The sequence below is a fragment of the Aedes aegypti genome, chromosome 1 (assembly GCF_002204515.2).
Source record: "Aedes aegypti strain LVP_AGWG chromosome 1, AaegL5.0 Primary Assembly, whole genome shotgun sequence".
Taxonomy (NCBI): Eukaryota; Metazoa; Arthropoda; class Insecta; order Diptera; family Culicidae; genus Aedes; species Aedes aegypti.
This window is the reverse complement of record NC_035107.1, coordinates 34,722,930-34,745,745: the sequence shown is the minus strand read 5'-3', so window position 1 is coordinate 34,745,745 and position 22,816 is coordinate 34,722,930. Positions and strand designations below refer to the sequence as shown.

General features: G+C 36.8%; 1 protein-coding gene across 1 annotated transcript in view; it reads left to right on the top strand.

Moving 5' to 3' along the window:
• The window catches only part of LOC110674132, a 37,660-nt gene extending 16,807 nt beyond the window's left edge, over positions 1-20,853 (top strand). The window contains exons 2-4 of the mRNA XM_021837870.1: positions 15,365-19,111; positions 19,517-20,651; positions 20,797-20,853. Coding sequence (XP_021693562.1) covers positions 15,375-19,111; positions 19,517-20,651; positions 20,797-20,853 — 4,929 coding nt within the window. The 5' untranslated portion in view covers positions 15,365-15,374. The remainder of the gene's footprint in view (positions 1-15,364; positions 19,112-19,516; positions 20,652-20,796) is intronic.
• The last annotated feature ends 1,963 nt before the right edge of the window (positions 20,854-22,816 follow it).

The following is a 22,816-nucleotide window of genomic DNA, read 5'->3' as shown; positions in this document are numbered from 1 at the left end:
CCACCGCTAGCTTTCGCCAACGGGTCCAACGAAAAATCGAAGGCACGGGTCCAAACAAGGATCGTAAAGGGATCAATAGTAGAAAAAATAGTACTGAAAAGTACTGTTTTAGTAGCACTGAAAAGTACTGATTTATTGCTTTAGGTAATTTTTAAGAAAACTTCCAAGAGCAGAGAGAATTCGTGTACGCACAGCACGAAGGTACGATGCGCACTACTCCTTCACTTTCTCCGGCGCTTCTGACTTCTTTTCCAGCAGGTAAACGACGATGAAGCGGCTGAAGTCATCAATCATCGTCATCAAGAACCGCTTCCCGCCTGGCGTCGTTGTTCGCATCGGCCCACACAAATCAGTGTGAATCAGATCCAGCATTTGCGTTGCCTTCTTCTCAGCTGTCTTGGGAATCGGATTCTTCGCCAACTTCCCCTCCAGACACGGTTCGCAGCATTCACGGATGCCACAGTCGCCCACATTCATGCCGATGCCCAACTTCTCCTCGCGAATTCGCCTAATAACATCGGGGTGCCTATGCCCGAAACGTCGGTGCCACTGATTATGACAATTAAGGGTGTGTGTCTTACCTTCAACTTTCTTCGACGATTCTGCTAGCTTCAGGCGGTATAGGCAGCCAGAACGCTCTCCTACTACCGTCAATAAGCCGGTAGCGTTACGGATCTCACATCCATCTTCCTTGAAAACGGCCGTGAAACCATTCGCTGTCAATTTGTCCACCGAAATCAGTCCACTTGTCAACGATGGAACGTAAAGAACGTCGACAAGCTTCACATCAACTGCATCACCGTCGCTGTTCACACCGAGCACTGTACCTTAACCGTATCCGGCCGTTTTAGCCATTTTTTCCATCGGCCAGGAACTCATTTGGGCCATTCTTCCTTTTCAATGTCGAGAAAAGCTCTCACCACACGTTATGTGAAAACTTGCCCCACTGTCTATGAACCACAACCCGCGTGGAACACTTCCGGCCATGAAACACACACCACTGCCAGTATTCTTCGCCTGCTTAGCACTTTGCTTCTCTTCGGGCCTCTTCCGTTCTTCGTCACCTTTCTTCTGCCGCGCAAGTATTCGGCAATCTCGCTGAAAATGACCCGGCTTTCCACAGTGGAAACACTTCTGGATCTGTACCGTACCACTTTGCTTCCCGTTCTTCGTTGAACTCTTCATCGCGCTTGCATCACTTCGCGAACCACCATTCTTCTCCTTTCTTCGCTCGAATTCGTCGAGCAACTTCGACTTCACCAATTGCATGGTTAAGTCGGCATCCGGCCGACCCTCCAAGGCTGTCACTAGCCTGCCATAGGAGTCCGGCAAACTTCGGAGAATCATGGCAATCCGAAGTGGCTCTTCCAAGTCTATACCGGTCGTCGACAATCGATCGTACAGTTCTTCAATTTCTATGAGGTGTTTCTCCATATCGGAATTTCCAACTTTGCCAATTGGTGTTGTTTAGCCGCGCAAACGAAAGTTTGCCCAAATTAGCCATCTTCACACACAAGAGGCACACTCACGACGGGGGAAAAAACAAGCCGTTCCGCGGAATCACTTTTCTCACTATTTTCACCTTCCGGACTTTGCTCTGAGCCAATAACCTGACGATGTTGCTGTTGACAATGCCGTCGTCGTTCGATTCGCCATGGACCGATGCACGAGTTCACTAATTTGACGTTAGAGCGGTGCCGAATTCACTGGTTTCCATGGTCACACAAATAGCACGGCACCGCTAAAACGTCAAATAGTCCATGGTCAAATGGTCCATAGAAACGCTTCTAGGCGGCGTGACACTGGCGTTTATGAAGAAGCGGTTGCTTGATGTGGACATGAAGAGGAAGAACTTTTTCACCCCCGACGCCGAAAGTGAAAATGTCGGCATGGCCAGTTGGCATGTGTGACGAAAGTTGCGGTGTTTTCGGTGTGGAAAAATTGGGCACACACGGGAAAACATTCTGTGGTAAAAATTACTATTTTAGCTGACTACGCCCATTCTTGAAACTACCATGCAATATCAGACCAATTTACTATGTTTACGGTACATCGCACCACATTACTAATACATTTGACAGAAATAATTTACAACAATCTGATTTCGACTACAGACATGGTAAAATCAAGCGCATTTCTGGTCTGCTCAAAATTGCCGGTGCGAGCGCTTAAGTTAACCCCCTAAAATGGTAGTTTTAATCGCACATTTTTTTGCGTGCAAGCAAGCTGATTGCTGTGTGCGTTTGCCCGTAAGTCCGAGTAAGAGCGAATTTGTGAAACGGCGAAACAATAAAACAGACATCGTAGTTGAAGAAGATCGTTCCTCGGACCGCGCCGGCGTTTGCTTCGTGGCGTCAAAGCAAGAAGAAGAAGAGCTGGTGAAAATGCAGTGCGACGGACCACATGGTGAAGGATCCCAGTGTCCATTGGCGTAGCTAGGATTTTTTGCTGGAGGGGGCCTAGAAGGGGGCCTGGCAAATATTAGTTTTATAGAAGTTATGTCAGTCGCAATAACAAGATTTTCACAAATTTCGTAGTTTTAACAGATTTGTATTGATTTTATTTATTTGTTGTTTTGTCTCATTTCGCGGCGCATCAATGATATTTGTAAATTTATATTTTCGCTACGGAAAAGATTCATTCTTTTTGTAATCCAGTGAAAAATTATACAAGAATTCTTGCAAAAAAAAAAAACTCACAAGGAATGTCCAACAATTGTTTCTGGTAATCAACCATGTGGTTTGAAGAAATTTCTTTTAGAACTAGTACGGGAATTTCTTCATGAATTATTTTCGTACTTTTCAGTGATTTCTTCAAGAACTCCTTTTTACTGAGTTCGTCCTGGGATTCTCACAGAAAATCATTCCCAGGCTTTTTGATTTCACCATAAAATTTCTCGAAAAATCGAATTGTTTAAAAATTCTCAAAGAATTCCACCAGAGAATGCTTTAGAAATTCTTTTGATCATTTCTCCTAGAAGGCTCTGTACGTAATTAACAAATATAAATTGCAATTGTAAGTTTAAAGTATCATCCAGTTGTTTATAAATAATTTGTTTAGAATGTTCAGAAAATACTGAGCGTTTCTCCAAAAATTGGTACTAAAAATTCAAAGAGTCTCACCAAAAATGTCTACAAGATCACCAAGCAAGGATTCATTTCTCGAATTCTCCAAAGAGTTCACCAACAGCTGAAGCAAAAAAAAAACGAAGCAAAATAATTATTCAGACTTTCTGCAAAAAAAAAAAAGATTCTTCCAAGTGTTGCTCTAGGGCTTCCTCGTAATATTCCACAAAAACATCATGAGCAATTAAGAAGAGTTCAATTGGGAAAATGTTATTCATGATTTCTCAAAGAAGTTTTCCGCAGATTTATCTGCATTTTTTCACAAATAATTATTTTTTTAGATTCCTCTAAAGACATCCACAGCAACATCCCATTTGCCTTCAAAACTCTCACGAAAATATTTTTTTATGTTTTCAAAAATGCCTAACTAAAAGTGTTTAGAGAATTCTAACATTCCTTTGAAGTTACTAGCGGAATACGTTCAACTGTTCTTTCAAAAACTCTTCCGCGAAAAAACTCAAAGTTTTCCCGAGTAATTTGTTAAAGTATTTCTAAGAGATCCGAATTATGGTTTTCCTATGATACTCTCGAAAAATATACCAAAAATTAATCTCAGTACTTTCCAGAGATTTTTTTCTTTAAACAGCTCTAACGATTTATTTGAGAATTTATTGAAGAAATTTTTCATCAGATTTACTAAGATTTTGCAATTTATTCTTGAAATTCTCGAAGAATTTCTTCTGAAAATTTATCTAGTATTTTTTCAGACTTTTAAAAATTTGCCCAAACTCTACATTTTTTGGTTCAAAAACTTATCCAGGAATATCTCAATATATTTAGCGATTGCTTTATAAATACCTCTACGCATCACTCAATATCAATTTTCTATACATACGAAAAAATGTTCGAAGGAACTTTGTTGGTTATTTTTAGAATAATTGCAGCTTTAATATAATTCGGAAAAAAATACTAACCGTAGAGTTTCTGAAACTTGTTGACAATGTACCTCTGAGAAATGCTTAAAAGGTCCTTGAAGGATTTACCACAGACATTTTTTTTCTTCGGATTTTTTAATAGAACACGATTGGTGTTAAAACGGATGGAACTTATACTGAATGTGTGTAATTAAAATCTTAGATAATTTTTTATATGTACTTTAAAGTTTCATGATACTACTGTGAACATATTGATGTAGAAAGAATTCATTTTCCCTACCTTTAGAAATTCCAAACAAACTTTTTTATCGATTTTTTTTGTACTACTGTAGAAGTTTAACGCGAAAATATTGCCGGCATTTTTAAGAACATAACCGAACATGTAGTGTAGTTAAACTCATAATGTAATATTTTAATTAAATTAAAACTTGGGGGAAACTTTTGCATTACTTAAAAAATTGTTGAGTAATTCCTTATGGACTTTCAGAAATCAAGAACCATACGCATAAGAATTCTGTATTTTTAACCTCTTCTATTTTACCTTTTTTAAGATTCTTCAAAATGTTTCTTTTTGAAGTATGGAAAGATTTTTTTTACGAAGTTCCTCAAAGCGTCATGCGAAGAAGGAAAAACAACAAAATGTTGAAGCAGGTAGAACAATAGATGGGCAACGGTGCAATGAAAGATAATTTATAATCTAGAAACTATGTAATTTACAGGATAGTTAAAACCTCTCTAATAATTTTACAAATAAAGCAATTTTTAAAAGAAGTTCTATCAAAATCTTCTTTAAAAATTATTCTTGGAATATATCCTTCCTTGACCTCTTGTTTTCTAGAATCCTACCAGAAAGTCTCTAGAAATTCTGCCCTCGTATCGCACAAAAATTCAAACCAAGAATATGGATTCTAACAATTTTAACACCGACCAATATTAGTGTTTAGATAGACTGGAGCAAGTATTTCTGAATGATTTCTGGAAAACGTACTTCAAGCATTTGGAATAATCAAATATTTGCCTTGTTTGCTGTAATGTTGAAGCTTATGAATTTCGTAACACATCTGTATCGAAATTTATACAGTCCTCAACTTATCTTTAGAAGGCTAAAATATCATCTAATCCGGTCTGTCTGAACACCGACCAATTGGTGAAGTTATTTGTAGAGAAGTGTTTCAAGGAAGATCAATAAAAATTTCTTAATGAATATCTTAAAAAAATCTTTTTTTTTTCATGGGGGTTTTCAACAAATTTCCTCTGAAAATTCGAAGGCAAGAGAAATTTTAAAAACAATTTTCTTTCCATTTCTGGAATAATCCGGGGATTTGAAGCAAAATTTCTAGAAAAAAAACATAGAAGATTTTTTGACGCAATTTGTGATGTATTTTGGACACATTTTTTAAGGACTTTTGATTAACTTTGCGGAAGAATTTGTAATAAAATTCTTGGGAAAAATATTTAAAGAAATTCACAGAAGAATTTCTAGTAGAACTTTCAGCAAAATGTCTCAGTATTAGATTTGACAGAATTTATGATTTTTCGGAGGAATTGCGAGGGAATACTGAACTGTTGAAAGATTTTTTTAAGGTAAATCCGGGAACATTGTCCTGGAAAATTCTCCGAATCAATTTACCAATAAAAAGAAGACATGAAAGAAATGGAGCTTTGAATAAGTCCGACAACATTACTTGACTATTTTCCAAGAAATTTGCAAAAGTTCTAAAGCTACCCTTCAATATTCCTTGAGAAATTTGACTACACTAAAATTCTATAAATAACATTGAACAGTTTTATGAAAAATGTTGTTGAAATCTGTAGAAAATTAGTCAAATTATTCAGTAAATTTATTCATGTGAAAACACCTAAACAATTGAATCAAAACCAACCAAAGATTTGTTTGATGGATTTGTTTGGATTGGAAACCAGGTTAATTTTCTGCCATTCATCTGAAGAAAACTTGGCCATTCCGAAACTCCTTGAAAGTTCAGCCTTATTTTTCGACAAGAATTCCCACTATGTATTGATTGAGAAATTCCTCTAGTAATTTTGTCTATTTTTTCAATTATTTTTTCGAATATTATAGAGTCTCTTTAGTGAATTCTCATTAGGGCAATCATTATTACCTGCCACCTCGAGTAGGGTATCCTAAAAACATGAAAAATCAGAAGGCAGTGAATATGCTGCTTTATGGTGAAACAGCATAATTTGGATTATTCAGAAAAGAAACTCATTTTGGGAGTAAAATTGACGCTTGTACAACGGTATTTTTTTGCAATGAGATTTTGAAAAATTGCGCTAATCCCATACAACAAGAAGCTAGTTATAACAGTAACCAACCGATCGACAGCCGGACGGTTAAGCTTTCACCGAAGTCAGAACCGTCACGCTGATGCTGTGTAAGACAAGCATGGTGTTCTCTAAAATAACGTAACCACTGAAGAGATTTTTGTCAGAAACAAGAGTCACGTTATTGTTGTTTGATGAGGGGGACTTTAACCTGAAGGTCATTCGTCCCTTACAAGAGCTAAGTACATTGATTGAGAAGAATTTGCTTCGTGTTTATTTTTAATTTTAATTTTTACTATCATCAAAAAATCTGAGGGGGGGGGTGCCTGGATGATTCTGGAGGGGGCCATGCCTCCCCAGCCACCCCTGTTCCTACGCCAATGCCAGTAGCTGTGATGTTAAAATCACCAAAATAGCTTTGGTGAGCGAATTTGACGGATAGCGCCGACAATTTTTGTCGCATAGGATTCATCGAATGTAGCGCGGTTGTTGCACCATGGCCAGATTCATTTCCCGAGCGCGTGCACGGAAAGAAATAACAATTGTGATTTAAAAAAAACAGTAGCGGAAAATCAACTGATGATCATTGTCGTGCTACTATTATTAAACATTTTAATAAAAATAAAATGCTTTTAGAAGTGCGCAGCAATGCTAAATCGGTCTGATGTATTCTGCGCAGTTCATATGTATTTTCCACACGTTCTCCTATAATTGTTATTAATCCACTTCGATACCGTCAATCCGCCCCCAAACTGGATGGCGTACACTCAGCTTAAGGTGATTATAAAACGAAGAAAAACAAGGGCACAAGACTGGAGAATCTGACAACAGTTTGCGTTGAAAACCAATCAATCTGCTTGCTTGCTGGTGGTGACTAATGGGATAAATTTTCAACGATGAGAGCTTTTTGGTTCTCAAGTCTTGTGCTTTTGAAAATTTGAGGTGTGGCTTTGTTCTATAATCACCTTAACGCAATTTATAATTAAGTATTAAGTTGTAAATATTAGTATATATTAGTTGTGTTGCTAGAGGACATCTTGAAAATTCACTGTGATTCTTTCAGAAACCCTTCTGAAATTATTATATGTAGTTATTTCTTTGATCGCTCTGATTTTTCCAATCAGACCTCCTTGGGACTTCCTATTGGACTATCCCAGAAACCCATCTTGGGTTATTATGGCAATCCTTTCAGGATTCTGCTGTAAAATTCTGGAATTCTGCCGAAAATGATTTAATGATTGCTTTCCAGTGTAATGGAATCTATTTTAAAAATCTGGGTTCGGGGATTCTCACAAAATTTCTCGGGATTTCTTCTGGAAATCTAATCGAAATTATTATTTAAATTCTGATATTTTCCTCGTAATTCTTCAGTATTTCTTCCGTGAAACTCTTTGAAAGTTCTTCAAAATCCCTTTGAGATTCTTTCCGAAAAATGTCTTAGATTATACCTATTATTCTAGAATACTCTCGGAAAGACACCTGAGACTATAATCAAAAAATCTATTATTTCACTTCACTTTCTTCCGTGAAAATTCTTGGGATTCTTTCGGAAATTCCTCTGGAATTCTTTTGTAAATCCCAATGGAATTCTCCCAGAAATCCCTGTGGAATACTTCCGAAAATCCTGCTAAGAATCTTCCTGATGACGGGGATTTTTTTAAATCTTTATTTATGGAAATCATCCGAAAATTCCTCTGTAATTGTTTGTAAATCCTCCTTATATTCTTACAGAAATCCTTCTTATATTCTTACAGATTTATTGCTATTGATTTTATTGTTTCTGCCTGAGATAATTTTGTATATCCAGAATTATTCCGAAAATTCCTTCGTGATTCTTTAGAATTTTTTTCTAAGATTTTCTGAGAAAAAAAAACTCTGTGATTCTTCTGGAAATTCATAAGGAAGTGTTTTTGATTTTTTTCGTGATTTATCATTGATTTTCCTTGAAAATTTTCTTAAATCCTTGGCAGAATTTTCTGAAAATCCCTCTTGACTTCAAATGGAAATCCTCCAAGAAAACTACCGGACAGTCACTGGGACTTTAAAAAAATACCTATGAGATTCTTTGATTACTGATTTCTTTTTATGAGCATCTTTTGAAAGTGACTTTTAAATGGTTCTGGAAATTCCATTTGATTTCCGTAAATCTTTCTGGAGCTCTTCTGGATATCGTAATTATTCTGGAAAATATTCATGAAATCGTCTGGATGTCTGTGACTTTTCATTGAATCTTCAGGGGTTCTTGCGAAATAACTTCTGGGATTCTTTTGGATATCACTGTAAAAAAACATTCAAAATCCATTCGAAATTCTCCTGAGATTGTTTCAGGAATTTACGAGAATCCTTAAAATAATTCCTTTAGAAATCTCCCTGATAATATTTTAGTGATTTCTCTGTGGTTCTTCTGTAAATCGACCTGGGATTCTTCCGGAAATCCTCCTTAAATTCCAAAGCAATTTCCAGAAGAATTTTCAGAAGGATATTTTTAAGAATCCTGTATATTTTTCCCTAAGAATATCAATGTATTTAAACAAAATACCAGGACAATTTACGGTTCAATCCCACAAAAACTTCCGGTGGAATTCTTGAATGCTTATCATTCAAGCAGAATTCCAGTCGTATTTCCGGATGAATTTCGGCAGGTTTTACGGAAGAGTCCCAGCAGAATTTGTTGAAAAATTCCAGTAAAATTTCTGGAAGAATCTTTGAAAGATGTTTTGAAGTCCTCCAGCAGGATAACAGAAAGAAATCTGGGGGTATTGTAGAAGAATTTCCGAAAGAATCCTAGAGAGATAGTCGAAATAATAACAGTTTTCTTGAAAAATTCAGGAAACTCCCAGAGTCTAGAGGTAATTCGGGAAGAATTTCTGCAAGAATCCTTAACAGAAGGATTTGAAGGATCCTCAGAAAGATTTTCGAAAGTATCCCAGAAGGCTTCCCGAAAGAATGCTAGAAAGATATCTGGAAGATTTCCTACAGGATTTTTGGAAGAGTCCCAGACAAATTTCAAGAATATGGACGTAAAAATCTCAGTGGCATTTCTAGAATAATTTCAGAAAGATTTTCGGAAGCATCCTCGAAAGTATTCTAAAGGGATTCCGAAAGCATCTCAGGTGATTTCCGGAAGAATACCAGCCTCTAAAAATATCCAGAAGAATTGCATCAGGATTTTTGTTAGAATCTTCCATTGAATTGTCGAAAGAATCTTCGAGAATTTCGATTCGAATTCAATTTCCAGGATTTCAAAACTAAACCTTAAGAAGATAAACGCAAACTCACATACAGATTTATGCAAATATTCCAATAAGATGTCCAGAAGAATCACAAAGGATATCCGAAAGAATCTCAGATATAGTACCGGAATGCTAACGATGTTTTTAGATGAGTTCAAAAGCGATATCTGTAAGTATTCTGTGATTTCCAGAAGAACTTAGAGAAAAATCAGAAATAATCTCAAGATTTCCAGAACAATCCCAGAGAGGGTTTGAAGGATTCATAAGTGATTTAAGGAAGAATCCCAGGAGGGAAATTCCATAGAATTCTGGAGTAATTTCTGGACCAATGACTTTTTATATGCTGTATCAATATTTACAAGTAATTATTTTTTTTTTGCATAACTGGTAATTATAATAAACAAGTATTTATGGAACAATAACAATTTTAATTTATCGCCATAATTGAACGACAATTTTAATTAGAATGTGCATCCACCACATCATCCCTCTCAGAAGGATTATGATTCTAAATATTTTTTTTGCGGTGATTCATAATTGTAATCACATACTAGTTTAATTGTATGTGGTGTCATTCAATATTTAAAATAAGATTCGTTAAACCGAACATGTTGATCCTTCGACATGAACCAACGAGCATTGCTTGAAATAATGAGATTTTTTCGATTACTTTGATTACTGATTTCTTTTTCTGAGGATCTTCTAAAAGTTACTTTCAAATGATTCCTAAAATCCCGTTTGAAATTATTCCATGAATCTTTCTGCAGTTCATCTGGACATCGGAATTATTCTGAAAAATATTCATGAAATCTTCTGGATGTCTGTGAATATCCTTTAAATCTTTCAGGGATTCTGGCGAAATAACTTCTGGGATTCTTTTGAATATCACTGTAATTTGGATTTAGAATTCTCATGGGATTATTTCAGATATCAACGATAATCCTTCATACAGAAGTGATGTTTCTGTGAATCGCCTTGGAATTCTTCTGGAAATCCTTCTATAATCCCAAAACAATTCTCAGAAAATTTTTCAGAAGAATATTTTTAAGAATCTCAATGGAATTTCTGAAAAATACCAGAACGATTTACGGTTGAATCTCACGAAAACTTCCGGTGGAATTCTTGAATGATATCCGGAAGAATGACAGTCGTATTTTTGGATGAATCTTAGCAGGTTTTACAGCACAATCCCAGCAAAATTTATTGAAAAATTTAGAATAGAAAGATATCCGAAAAAAAAACTCCAACAGGATTTTTGTAAGAGTCCCAGGAGTATTTCAAAGATATTGGCGTAAAAATCTCAGTGGAATTTCTTGAAGAATTTCAGAAAGATTTCCGAATGCATCTCAAGTCATTTTTGGAAGAATACCAGAGGAATGCTCATAAGAATACCAGAAGTATTTCCGGATAAAAATCTAGAGTTATTTTCGGAGGAATTCTCGAAGATTTTCTAGCAGAGTCGTACATTTTTTGATAAAATCCTCTTTAAATATCCAAATGGATTGCATCAGGATTTATGGTAAAATCTTCCATAGTATTTCGAAAACAATTTTCAAGAATTTCAAAGAATTTAATTTCCTGGATTTCAAAAGTAATCCTTAAGGATATACACGCAAAATCACATACAGAGTTCTGTAATCGCAATGGGATATCCGAAAGAATCTCAGATGTAATACCGGAATGGTAACGTTTTTTTGGATGAATCCCAAAGCGATATCTGGAAGAAAATTCAGAAATAATCTCAAGATTTTCAGCAGAACAATCCCAGAGAGGATTTGAAGGATTCATGAATGATTTAAGGAAGAATCCCGGGAGACGCTCCCAAAGAATTCTTACTTTCTGGAACATTTTTTTTTCATATGATTTATACATAAAAATACTTTGATTCAAATATATTTCTTGTGTAGCATTAAGTTTAACTACAGACATAGCTCGTAACATCAATAATAAATTAAATTTATAAATCTTTTAAACACATCCAAATTAAATAACAGTTCAAAGAGTAAAATACCATTCTCATGAGTTTTTGAGAATCATATGGTCGGTGTTTAGACAGACTAGACTAGATGAATTTTGGAGCTCTAAGGATACACTCCATCAATTTTAAATCTTCCATGTTATTTTGATACAAATGTATCATCAAATAGATAAGTTCCATTATTACAGTAAATATCTATAATATTTTGATGTTTCACATGTTTGGGGTACATTTTTCTTACTCGATTGAAAAAAAAACACTTGGTTCAGTCTGTCTGAACACCGACCATATCTATGTTTGCTATTTGATATTTAAGTACTTGAATTGTGCTGTATCAATATTTACAGGTAATTATAATAAATAAGTATGTATAGAACAATAACAATTTTAATTTATCCCCATAATTGAACGACAATATTAATTAGAATGAGCCTCCCCCACATCATCCCTCTCAGGAGAATTTTGATTCCCAATATATTTTTTTTGCGGTGGTTCAGAATTGAAAATATCAAAAGTCTATTGTAATCACATCCTTTTTGTTCAATTGCATGTGGTGTTATTCGATATTTAAAATAAGATTCGTTAAGCCGAACATGTTGATCCTTGCACAAGAACCAACAACAAGCATTGCTTATGTTAAGAGATTTTATCGTAATGCACAACCAGCCTAAACGTTCTTCCCCTTTTGTATATGTACTAATTATAATTTCAAATTATTTTAATTAAATTAGTTGTGTTGTCTACTATTGTACACGGCAATATGTTTCAAAATAAGTGGAGCTGCTTTTAAAACAAACTTTAACATCGATCAACCAAACCATAGAATATCCAATAGCGAAAAAATAATAATAATAACCGATCATTGCAAATCGATTGTTCTGGAAATCTAAAGATAACTTCTGATTTTTCTCTAAGTTCTTCTGGAAATCACAGAATACTTACAGATATCGCTTTTGAACTCATCTAAAAAACATCGTTAGCATTCCGGTACTATATCTGAGATTCTTTCGGATATCCTTTGTGATTCTTCTGGACATCTTATTGGAATATTTGCATAAATCTGTATGTGAGTTTGCGTTTATCTCCTTAAGGATTACTTTTGAAATCCTGGAAATCAAATTCGAATCGAAATTCTTGAAGATTCTTTCGGAAATTCAATGGAAGATTCTAACAAAAATCCTGATGCAATTCTTCTGGATATTTTTAGAGGATTTTGCCAAAAAATGTACTACGACTCTACTACAAATTCGTCAAGAATTCCTCCGAAAATAACTCTGGCCTTTTTCCGGAAATACTTCTGGGATTATTATGAGAATACCTCTGGTATTCTTCCGGAAATCACCAGAGATGCTTTCGGAATCCCTTTAGAATACTTTCGAGGATGCTTCCGAAAATCTTTCTGAAATTATTCTAGAAATGCCACTGAGATTTTTACGTCCATATTCTTGAAATTTGTCTGGGACTCTTCCAAAAATCCTGTAGGAAATCTTCCAGATATCTTTCTAGCATTCTTTCGGGAAGCCTTCTGGGATACTTTCGAAAATCTTTCTGAGGATCCTTCAAATCCTTCTGTTAAGGATTCTTGCAGAAATTCTTCCCAAATTACCTCTAGACTCTGGGAGTTTCCTGAATTTTTCAAGAAAACTGTTATTATTTCGACTTTCTCTCTAGGATTCTTTCGGAAATTCTTCTACAATACCCCCAGATTTCTTTCTGTTATCCTGCTGGAGGACTTCAAAACAACTTTCAAAGATTCTTCCAGAAATTTTACTGGAATTTTTCAAGAAATTCTGCTGGGATTCTTCCGTAAAACCTGCCGAAATTCATCCGGAAATACGACTGGAATTCTGCTTGAATGATAAGCATTCAAGAATTCCACCGGAAGTTTTTGTGGGATTGAACCGTAAATTGTCCTGGTATTTTGTTTAAATACATTGAGATTCTTAGGGAAAAATATACAGGATTCAAAAAAATATCCTTCAAAGCCACACCTCAAATTTTCAAAAGCATAAGACTTGAGAACCAAACAGCTCTCACCGTTGAAAATTTATCCCATTAGTCACCACCAGCAAGCAAGCAGATTGATTGGTTTTCAACGCAAACTGTTGTCAGATTCTCCAGTCTTGTGCCCTTGTTTGGCTTCGTTTTATAATCACCTTAAGCTGAGTGTACGCCATCCAGTTTGGGGGCGGATTGACGGTATCGAAGTGGATTAAAAACTATTATAGGAGAACGTGTGGAAAATACATATGAACTGCGCAGAATACATCAGACCGATTTAGCATTGCTGCACACTTCTAAAAGCATTTTATTTTTATTAAAATGTTTGATAATAGTAGAACGACAATGATCATCAGTTGATTTATCGCTACTGTTTTTTTAAAATCACAATTGTTATTTCTTTCCGTGCACGCGCTCGGGAAATGAATCTGGCCATGGTGCAACAACCGCGCTACATTCGATGAATCCTATGCGACAAAAATTGTCGGCGCTATCCGTCAAATTCGCTCACCAAAGCTATTTTGGTGACTTTAACATCACAGCTAGGAAGTCTGTACGAGTTGGAGGTTTGGTGTGAGTGTAACCGACGAAAAGTGGTAGCGGCCATGCCGGCCGTAAGCAATGCAGCTGTGGAGAAGTGCAACATGGCGGCGAGGAGCAATGTGATGGACTTTACCAAGGTGGCGCAGATCATTGATGCGTGCCACTAGTTCTCTCTTTCATTCTCCCGATGTTCTTATGCAGCGCAAATACTGACGTCACTTTTTGCGCTGCATAAGAACAGCGGGAGAATTAAAGAGAGAACTAGAGGCACGCATCAATGATCTGCGCCACCTTAGTAAAATCCATCACATTGGGCGACTCCAATGGAAACTGAATGTGAATGAAGCCTTTTGTGGAACGTGCTTTAAGTATAACTTATACGCTATTTAATATACACGGAGACATCAGACTACCCAAAAAATAAGTTCTTTGAACTCAAATTTGGGTTAACTGCATTTAGTTATTACCCATGGTTGGGTTGTGTTGCCTCTTTCGCAACAGCAACAGCGACGAAGTTCAATGGAATAAGCCAATTTGAGTTCTTTCGAGTTTACCCAATTTTAATGTTTTAACCCACTACGGTGACTTCAAAAGCTAATGCTGTGTAGCTTGTTTTTGTACTGAGTTGTTTTATTTGCTGTTGTCAAACGAAAACTACCTAATTCTAGCTATAAGTCAGTTAACCCAAACTTGGGTTATCCCACGGAAGAGCCGAATTGCGTCAAAAGAAGTCAAAGTTGGGTAGATTTGTGGCTCCGTGTACCTTTTTCAAGCGTGCAAGTGGCAACATCGTGGTGGCGCTGCTATCACTAAGTTTCCATGACGATGTCAGTGGTAAATATGAAAAGTTTCAAGCTACTGATATTCACCACTGTTTGATGCAATACGCTGGGTGGCGGCGCTAGTGATTTCAACGTGATTCAGTTTGAACACAGATAACAGATGTTTATACTAGAACAAAAAATTTCTGAAAACCTGTGTAAATATTCAAATTGAAAATCCTTGCAATCACTAGCGCCTCTACACAGCGAATTGCGTCAATCAGTGGTGAATAACAGAATCTTGAAATATTTCATATTCACCACTGACAACGTCATGGGAACTTAGCGATGACAGCGCCACCACGATGCTGCTACTTGTGTTGCCATTCAAAATGACCGTTAATTGTCTTACACAGTCTTGCAATCGGACTTCAAAGTCTGTTATCTGTGGTTTGAATATTTACACAGGTTTTCAGAAGATTTTTGTTCTAGCATAAACATCTGTTATCTGTGCCATATCTGTATAAATGTACAAATGTTTTTTTTAAATTCATTTTTTCCGTAGTAACCATAATATGGAAGCTCAACAGGCATCAACATCTTCTGACTGCTACGAATGTGGAAGTAATCCCGGCAACCATGGCATCAATTACGAGAAGGATCTCGCATTCGTAACCTTTGTGGCGGCTTCCTTGGAAGAAAGTAAGTTCAAGCTGGCCGTAGAGATGACAGCAGCAGAGAAATTCGATGACGTGGTAGTTTTCAAAGAAGAATCCAAAGAGGTGTTGTTATTCCAGGCCAAACATTCCAATAAAGGAGAGCACGTGTTGTTCGACGACCTATTCCCTAATGATCCGAGAAAAAGCAAAGACTTTGCTTTTTCTCGGTATATTCAATCCTATCTGAGGATTAGAGAAAATAAAGTTTTTGAAAGTTATAAACCAACAATCATTATATTCACTAATAAAACACTGGAACAAATCGATAAGAGTAAGCAGTTGATCAATATCCAAGTACAAAACGTGAACAGCATCATTAAATGGTGCGATTCCAAGAAAATTCGTTGTTTTCATCCACTTAACGATGAAGCAGTCGGTACTATTGTTGACAAATTGAATTCAGAGCTGCACGGCATCAAAACAGACATAAAAAAACTTGTAGAAACTGGAAAAATATCAGATTTGCTGATGCAATACAAGACACCATTGCAAAATATTCTTAAAATTGCTGATGGAATAATAAGTTTCAAAGAGCCTGCAGTGGATAGCAAAGATATGAGAACTCATCGATGGATGCTTGCCAAGTTAGAAAAGTTGAAGCCGATTAGATTAGATGACAAAACTGTTAAAAGCTTGAATAGTTTTTTTACCGGAAAATCGAGGAACAATCTTCTTCCTGTGATTGTCGAAGAAGAACAAATGCGGGAATTTTTTCAAAGTTTAATTTTCTGTACAGAACAACCAACTGACCTAAGAAGTGTTGCCGAGAAAATGATAAGCTCCTGGATGCCACGGTGGGTTGACAGCGATCTTGCACGGGAATTAAAATATTTTGACACAGTCTTCAACAAATGGCACGCACAAATACTGAAACAAAAAGACTATCTTACATTTCACAAACAGGGTTTGGATTGCATTCAATATATAAAGTCAGAATTGAAGAAAAAATTTGAAAATAAACATTCTTTGATTGCAGCCAATTTGTCAATATATGTCTCGCGCACCATAATTAAAACAATAAATAAAAAGGACGACGACAACATAGAATCACAAACTAATCGCTTTACATTGAATCACGAATCATTTGAAGAGAAAAGCAAAGTACAAACTATCCAAATGAGTGATCAGGATTTTATAAAACAGATGTATCAGCAGAATGCGGTATCAGCAGGAACGAAATGTCAAATACTGATTGGAGAACCCGGTATGGGAAAAACCACATTAATTTATAACTTGTTTTGGCAATCACAAAACCTAAAAAATGTAGCCGTTTATCTAATCCGTTTAAAAAATCTTAATTTTCGCGAAGAAAAAACAAGTGATCCCCTGCACATCTTCGAACATGAATTGTCCCAAGAGAGTGGGAATATTTTGCGAAATTATTTGGAAAGTTCAGAAATTCAAATTGTATTCCTATTAGATGGGTTTGATGAAATGAAACCAGCTCACCAACATTCAGTACTGACAATATTTGAAAAAATTCTGGAGAAAAAGAACACTCAATGCATAATTACGGGAAGGAAACATGTTTGCAAACTGCTCGAGGACAGATTTGAAGCACATGCGTTGAAGCTGAAACCGTTCGACTACAACGAACAAGTAAAATTTTTAAAATTGTTTTGGAGGGGTGAAAGCAGTGAAGCTCTTTTCATGAAATTTTCCGAGCAGCTGCTCAAAAAGTTCCATAACGAAATCAAAGGGAAGGATTACGACTTGGCAGGGCTTCCCCTGATGATACGAATGTTGGCCGAGGTTTATGCGGATGATTTTCAAAAGTTTCTGAAAACTGAAACAGCTGATTCAACTTGTATATTTGAGTCGGAAAAACTTAATGTACTCAATTTGTTTGAAAAGTTTGTGAAAATATCTTTCAACTTAAAAATGAAGAGTAAGGATAGAAAAGCTGTATACGCATATGATGAAATTGAGGATGAAATTGATGAGGAAATAGAACCTAGTTTTGACTTCTTTATGGAACAACTTCAATTGTTAGCCATCCAATATTTGGAAATCGAAGAGTTGCAAGATGTTATAAAGAAACCTCCGTTTAATAAAAACAACAATCGACTTCTAGAACGTTTTCGGGAAGGAAATGAAAAATCTATGCTAATCAGTGCCTCATCTGCAGATAAAATAGGTTTCATTCATTTGTCGTATGCTGAATACTTTGTTGCAAAATTTATATTTGATCACATAGAGGAATGCAAATTTTCACTGATGAAAATAATACAAGATCGAGATGTTGTACGAAAATTTTTCTTCTTAATGGTGGAGCACAAGTGTAATGAAAATTCTGAACAAATGCAAATAGTGCAAAGTCTGTACAGTAAGAACTCAGTGGTTGTCGTCTGGGCTTGTCTTGGTGGTAACGAGAAAATAGCAATGCGTTTGCTACGAAAGTCGAAAATCAAATCTAAAAATCCACACCACAAAATTCTTATGCACGCCGCAGTTGATGGAGGTTCAACCGGTTTAGTTATGGCATTACTTGGTGAATTTCAATTATCTGTGAACATTCAATACGGTTATGATTTTATTGAGGACAATGAATTGCTGATAGATAAGTTTGGAGTAGATTCAGAATACATTTTTAATGGAACTCCTCTCCATACAGCCGCTAGCAATGGTTATATTGAAATGGTGAAATTGCTAATTGATCACAATGTAAATATTGACACTAAGGACGATGCAGGAAGGACACCTCTCCATCGTGCATCCCGAAATGGTCATCTTGAGGTGGCGAAATTACTGATTGATAGAGGAGCAAATGTTTACACTATGGACTTTGCAGAAGTCACACCTCTCCATCGTGCATCCCGAAATGGTCATCTTGAGGTGGTGAAATTACTGATTGATAAAGGAGCAAATGTTGACACTATGGAAGGCTATAAAGAAATCACACCTCTCCATATGGCTGCTGAAAATGGACATCTTAAGGTTGTGAAATTACTGATTGATAATGGAGCAAATGTTGATACTGCGCAAAATGAAGGATGGACACCTCTCCATTATGCATCCTATAAAGGTCTTCTTGAAGTGGTGAAAGTACTGATTGATAATGGAGCAAATGTTGACACTACGCAAAATGAAGGATGGACACCTCTCCATATGGTTGCTGAAAATGGTCATCTTGAGGTTGTAAAATTACTGATTGATAATGGAGCAAATGTTGATACTGCGCAAAATGAAGGATGGACACCTCTCCATTATGCATCCTATAAAGGTCTTCTTGAAGTGGTGAAAATACTGATTGATAATGGAGCAAATGTTGACACTACGCAAAATGAAGGATGGACACCTCTCCATATGGTTGCTGAAAATGGTCATCTTGAGGTTGTAAAATTACTGATTGATAATGGAGCAAATGTTGATACTGCGCAAAATGAAGGATGGACACCTCTCCATTATGCATCCTATAAAGGTCATCTTGAGATGGTGAAATTACTGATTGATAATGGAGCAAATGTTGATGCTAAGGAAGGCAATGGAGGAAGGACACCTCTCCATTATACATCCTATAAAGGTCATCTTGAGTTTATGAAATTACTGATTGATAATGGAGCAAATGTTGACACTACGCAAAATGAAGGATGGACACCTCGTCATATGGTTGCTGAAAATGGTCATCTTGAGGTTGTAAAATTACTGATTGATAATGGAGCAAATGTTGATACTGCGCAAAATAAAGGATGGACACCTCTCCATCATGCATCCTATAAAGGTCATCTAGAGGTGGTGAAATTACTGATTGATAAAGGAGCAAATGTTAACACTAGGGAAGGCTATAAAGAAATCTCACCTCTCCATATGGCTGCTAAAAATGGACATCTTGAGGTTGTGAAATTACTGATAGATAATGGAGCAAATGCTGACGCTAAGGAAGGCTATGGAAAAATCACACCTCTCCATATGGCTGCTGAAAATGGACATCTAGAGGTTGTGAAATTACTGATAGATAATGGAGCAAATGTTGACGCTAAGGAAGACAATGGAGGAAGGACACCTCTCCATTATGCATCCTATAAAGGTCTTCTTGAAGTGGTGAAAATACTGATTGATAATGGAGCAAATGTTGACACTACGCAAAATGAAGGATGGACACCTCTCCATATGGTTGCTGAAAATGGTCATCTTGAGGTTGTAAAATTACTGATTGATAATGGAGCAAATGTTGATGCTAAGGAAGACTATGGAGGAAAGACGCCTCTCCATTATGCATCCTATAAAGGTCATCTTGAGTTTGTGAAATTACTGATTGATAATGGAGCAAATGTTGACACTACGCAAAATGAAGGATGGACACCTCTCCATATGGTTGCTGAAAATGGTCATCTTGAGGTTGTAAAATTACTGATTGATAATGGAGCAAATGTTGATACTGCGCAAAATGAAGGATGGACACCTCTCCATTTTGCATCCCGAATTGGTCATCTAGAGATGGTGAAATCACTAATTGATAATGGAGCAAATGTTGATACTGCGCAAAATGAAGGATGGACCCCTCTCCATTATGCATCCCGAAATGGTCATCTTGAGGTTGTAAAATTACTGATTGATAATGGAGCAAATGTTGATACTGCGCAAAATGAAGGATGGACACCTCTCCATTTTGCATCCCGAATTGGTCATCTAGAGATGGTGAAATCACTAATTGATAATGGAGCAAATGTTGATACTGCGCAAAATGAAGGATGGACACCTCTCCATTATGCATCCCGAAATGGTCATCTTGAGGTTGTAAAATTACTGATTGATAATGGAGCAAATGTTGATACTGCGCAAAATGAAGGATGGACACCTCTCCATTTTGCATCCCGAATTGGTCATCTAGAGATGGTGAAATCACTAATTGATAATGGAGCAAATGTTGATACTGCGCAAAATGAAGGATGGACACCTCTCCATTTTGCATCCCGAATTGGTCATCTAGAGATGGTGAAATCACTAATTGATAATGGAGCAAATGTTGATACTGCGCAAAATGAAGGATGGACACCTCTCCATTTTGCATCCCGAATTGGTCATCTAGAGATGGTGAAATCACTAATTGATAATGGAGCAAATGTTGACACTACGCAAAATGAAGGATGGACACCTCTCAATATGGCAGCCCAGAATGGTCATCCTAAGATGGTGAAATTACTGATTGATAATAAAGCAAATGTTGACACTACGCAAAACGAAGGATGGACACCTCTCCATATGGCTGCTGAAAATGGTCATCTTGAGCTTGTGGAATTACTGATTGATAATAGAGCAAATGTTGACACTACGCGAGATAAAGGATGGACACCTCTCCATTTTGCATCCCGATATGGTCTACTTGAATTTGTGAAATTATTGATTGATAATGGAGCAAATGTTGACACTACGCAAAATCAAGGATGGACACCTCTCCATTATGCATCCTATAATGGTCATCTTGAGGTTGTGAAATTACTGATTGATAATGGAGCAAATGTTGACCCTACACAAAATGAAGGATGGACACCTCTCCATATGGCTGCTGAAAATGTTTATCTTGAGGTGGTGAAATTACTGATTGATAATAGAGCAAATGTTCACACTACACAAAATAAAGTATGGACACCTCTTCATGTAGCTGCAGAAAATGGAAATCTTGAAGTGGTGAAATTACTGATTGATAATGGAGCAAATGTTGACACTACGCGAGATAAAGGAGGGACACCTCTCCATTGTGCATCCCGATATGGTCTACTTGAAGTTGTGAAATTACTGATTGATAATGGAGCAAATGTTGACACTACACAAAATGAAGGATGGACACCTCTCCATATGGCTGGTGAAAATGGGCATCTTGAGGTGGTGAAATTACTGATTGATAATAGAGCAAAACACTGAAAATAATCCACACGTTCGATCCATTTGACTTTGGTTCGATAGCAAAGGCTTTAACATACAATTTCAACGTGTTTTACAATTGCGATATCAATCACTAGTAGAACTAGTTTGCCTGACATGACAAGCACATTTGCTTACATGTTTATTAACATGTTATTTTTAGGCAAATTTTGCGCCCCTAATGGTTGCCTGGTATTAGAAAATGAAGAAATCGTTAATAAGTTCTTCAGCAAACATTTCGAAAATTTGTAAATTAACGTGTTTTACATTTGAATTCGGATTGCCGATAGCGATTGGTTTTACACCATTAATTAATGTGTTCTACAATAAGTGAAAAATCATGTGTGAAACACATTGATCGTGCTTGTAGAATGTTTTCAGTGTACGCAAAATAAAGGATATACACCTCTCCATATGAAATTGGCCTTTTCATGTGACAGGTCCGTCTATGCATTTGTTTACATCGGTGGAGGACCGGTGCTAACACGAGGCTGTCATTTCCATGGAAGAACTGTCAAAGAGCTTCCCGATCAGCTGATTTCAAACGTCTTGTGAATAGGCCTATGGTCATCCTGAGATGGTGAAATTACTGATTGACAATGGAGCAAATGTTGCCACTACGGGAGATGTAGGATCAGAGGGATGACATCATAATTTTTCAATATGGTTTTTGACAGGTCTTGTTGTGCCTTCTTATCGGAAGTATAAATTTATATTCCAGTTGCATTTCTCACGCACACTCATATATTTGTTGAATGTTTACCTTCCATATGAGTGAAAATGGGACAAAATGCGCCAAACAAGACAAAAACTGCACAAAGCTGGCATGTGAGAATGTGCATTGAAAGTCTTGGGTTTTCTTATCAGTGGTTTTATCCGCGTTAGCAATGGCATTGAGCCATCGATCCCTCGCATCGATATGTGCTGGAAACTTATGATGCGAAATGTTATCATCGTGATAATTGTTCTTCTGATTACGAACATCGACACCGCAAGAAGGAAAACAACACTTCATTGTGCTTATCACGATAATAGAAATGAAACTTACTTTTATTTTAAACCGCGAGCTACGCTATGGAAATAATAACGAACAATATGCGTAGAACTTGTGTGCCTAGGTTCGTTTTCCCACATTCACACCAGCTATTTTGATGGTAGGATTCTACTGTATGACACAGAGGAGGGGCAGAAAAGCGTTCGAATTACCGCGGGAGTACCTCAAGGTTCAATCCTGGGCCCGCTGTTATGGAATGCGATGTACGATGACGTACTGAGGCTGCCCCTTCCGACGGGTGTTAAGATTGTTGGCTTCGCCGACGATATCACCCTAGTGGTCTATGGTGAATCGATGGAGGAAGTAGAGTTGACAGCAGCGCACTCTATTTCCCTGGTTGAGGAATGGATGAAGTCTAGGAAACTAGGACTGGCCCGTCACA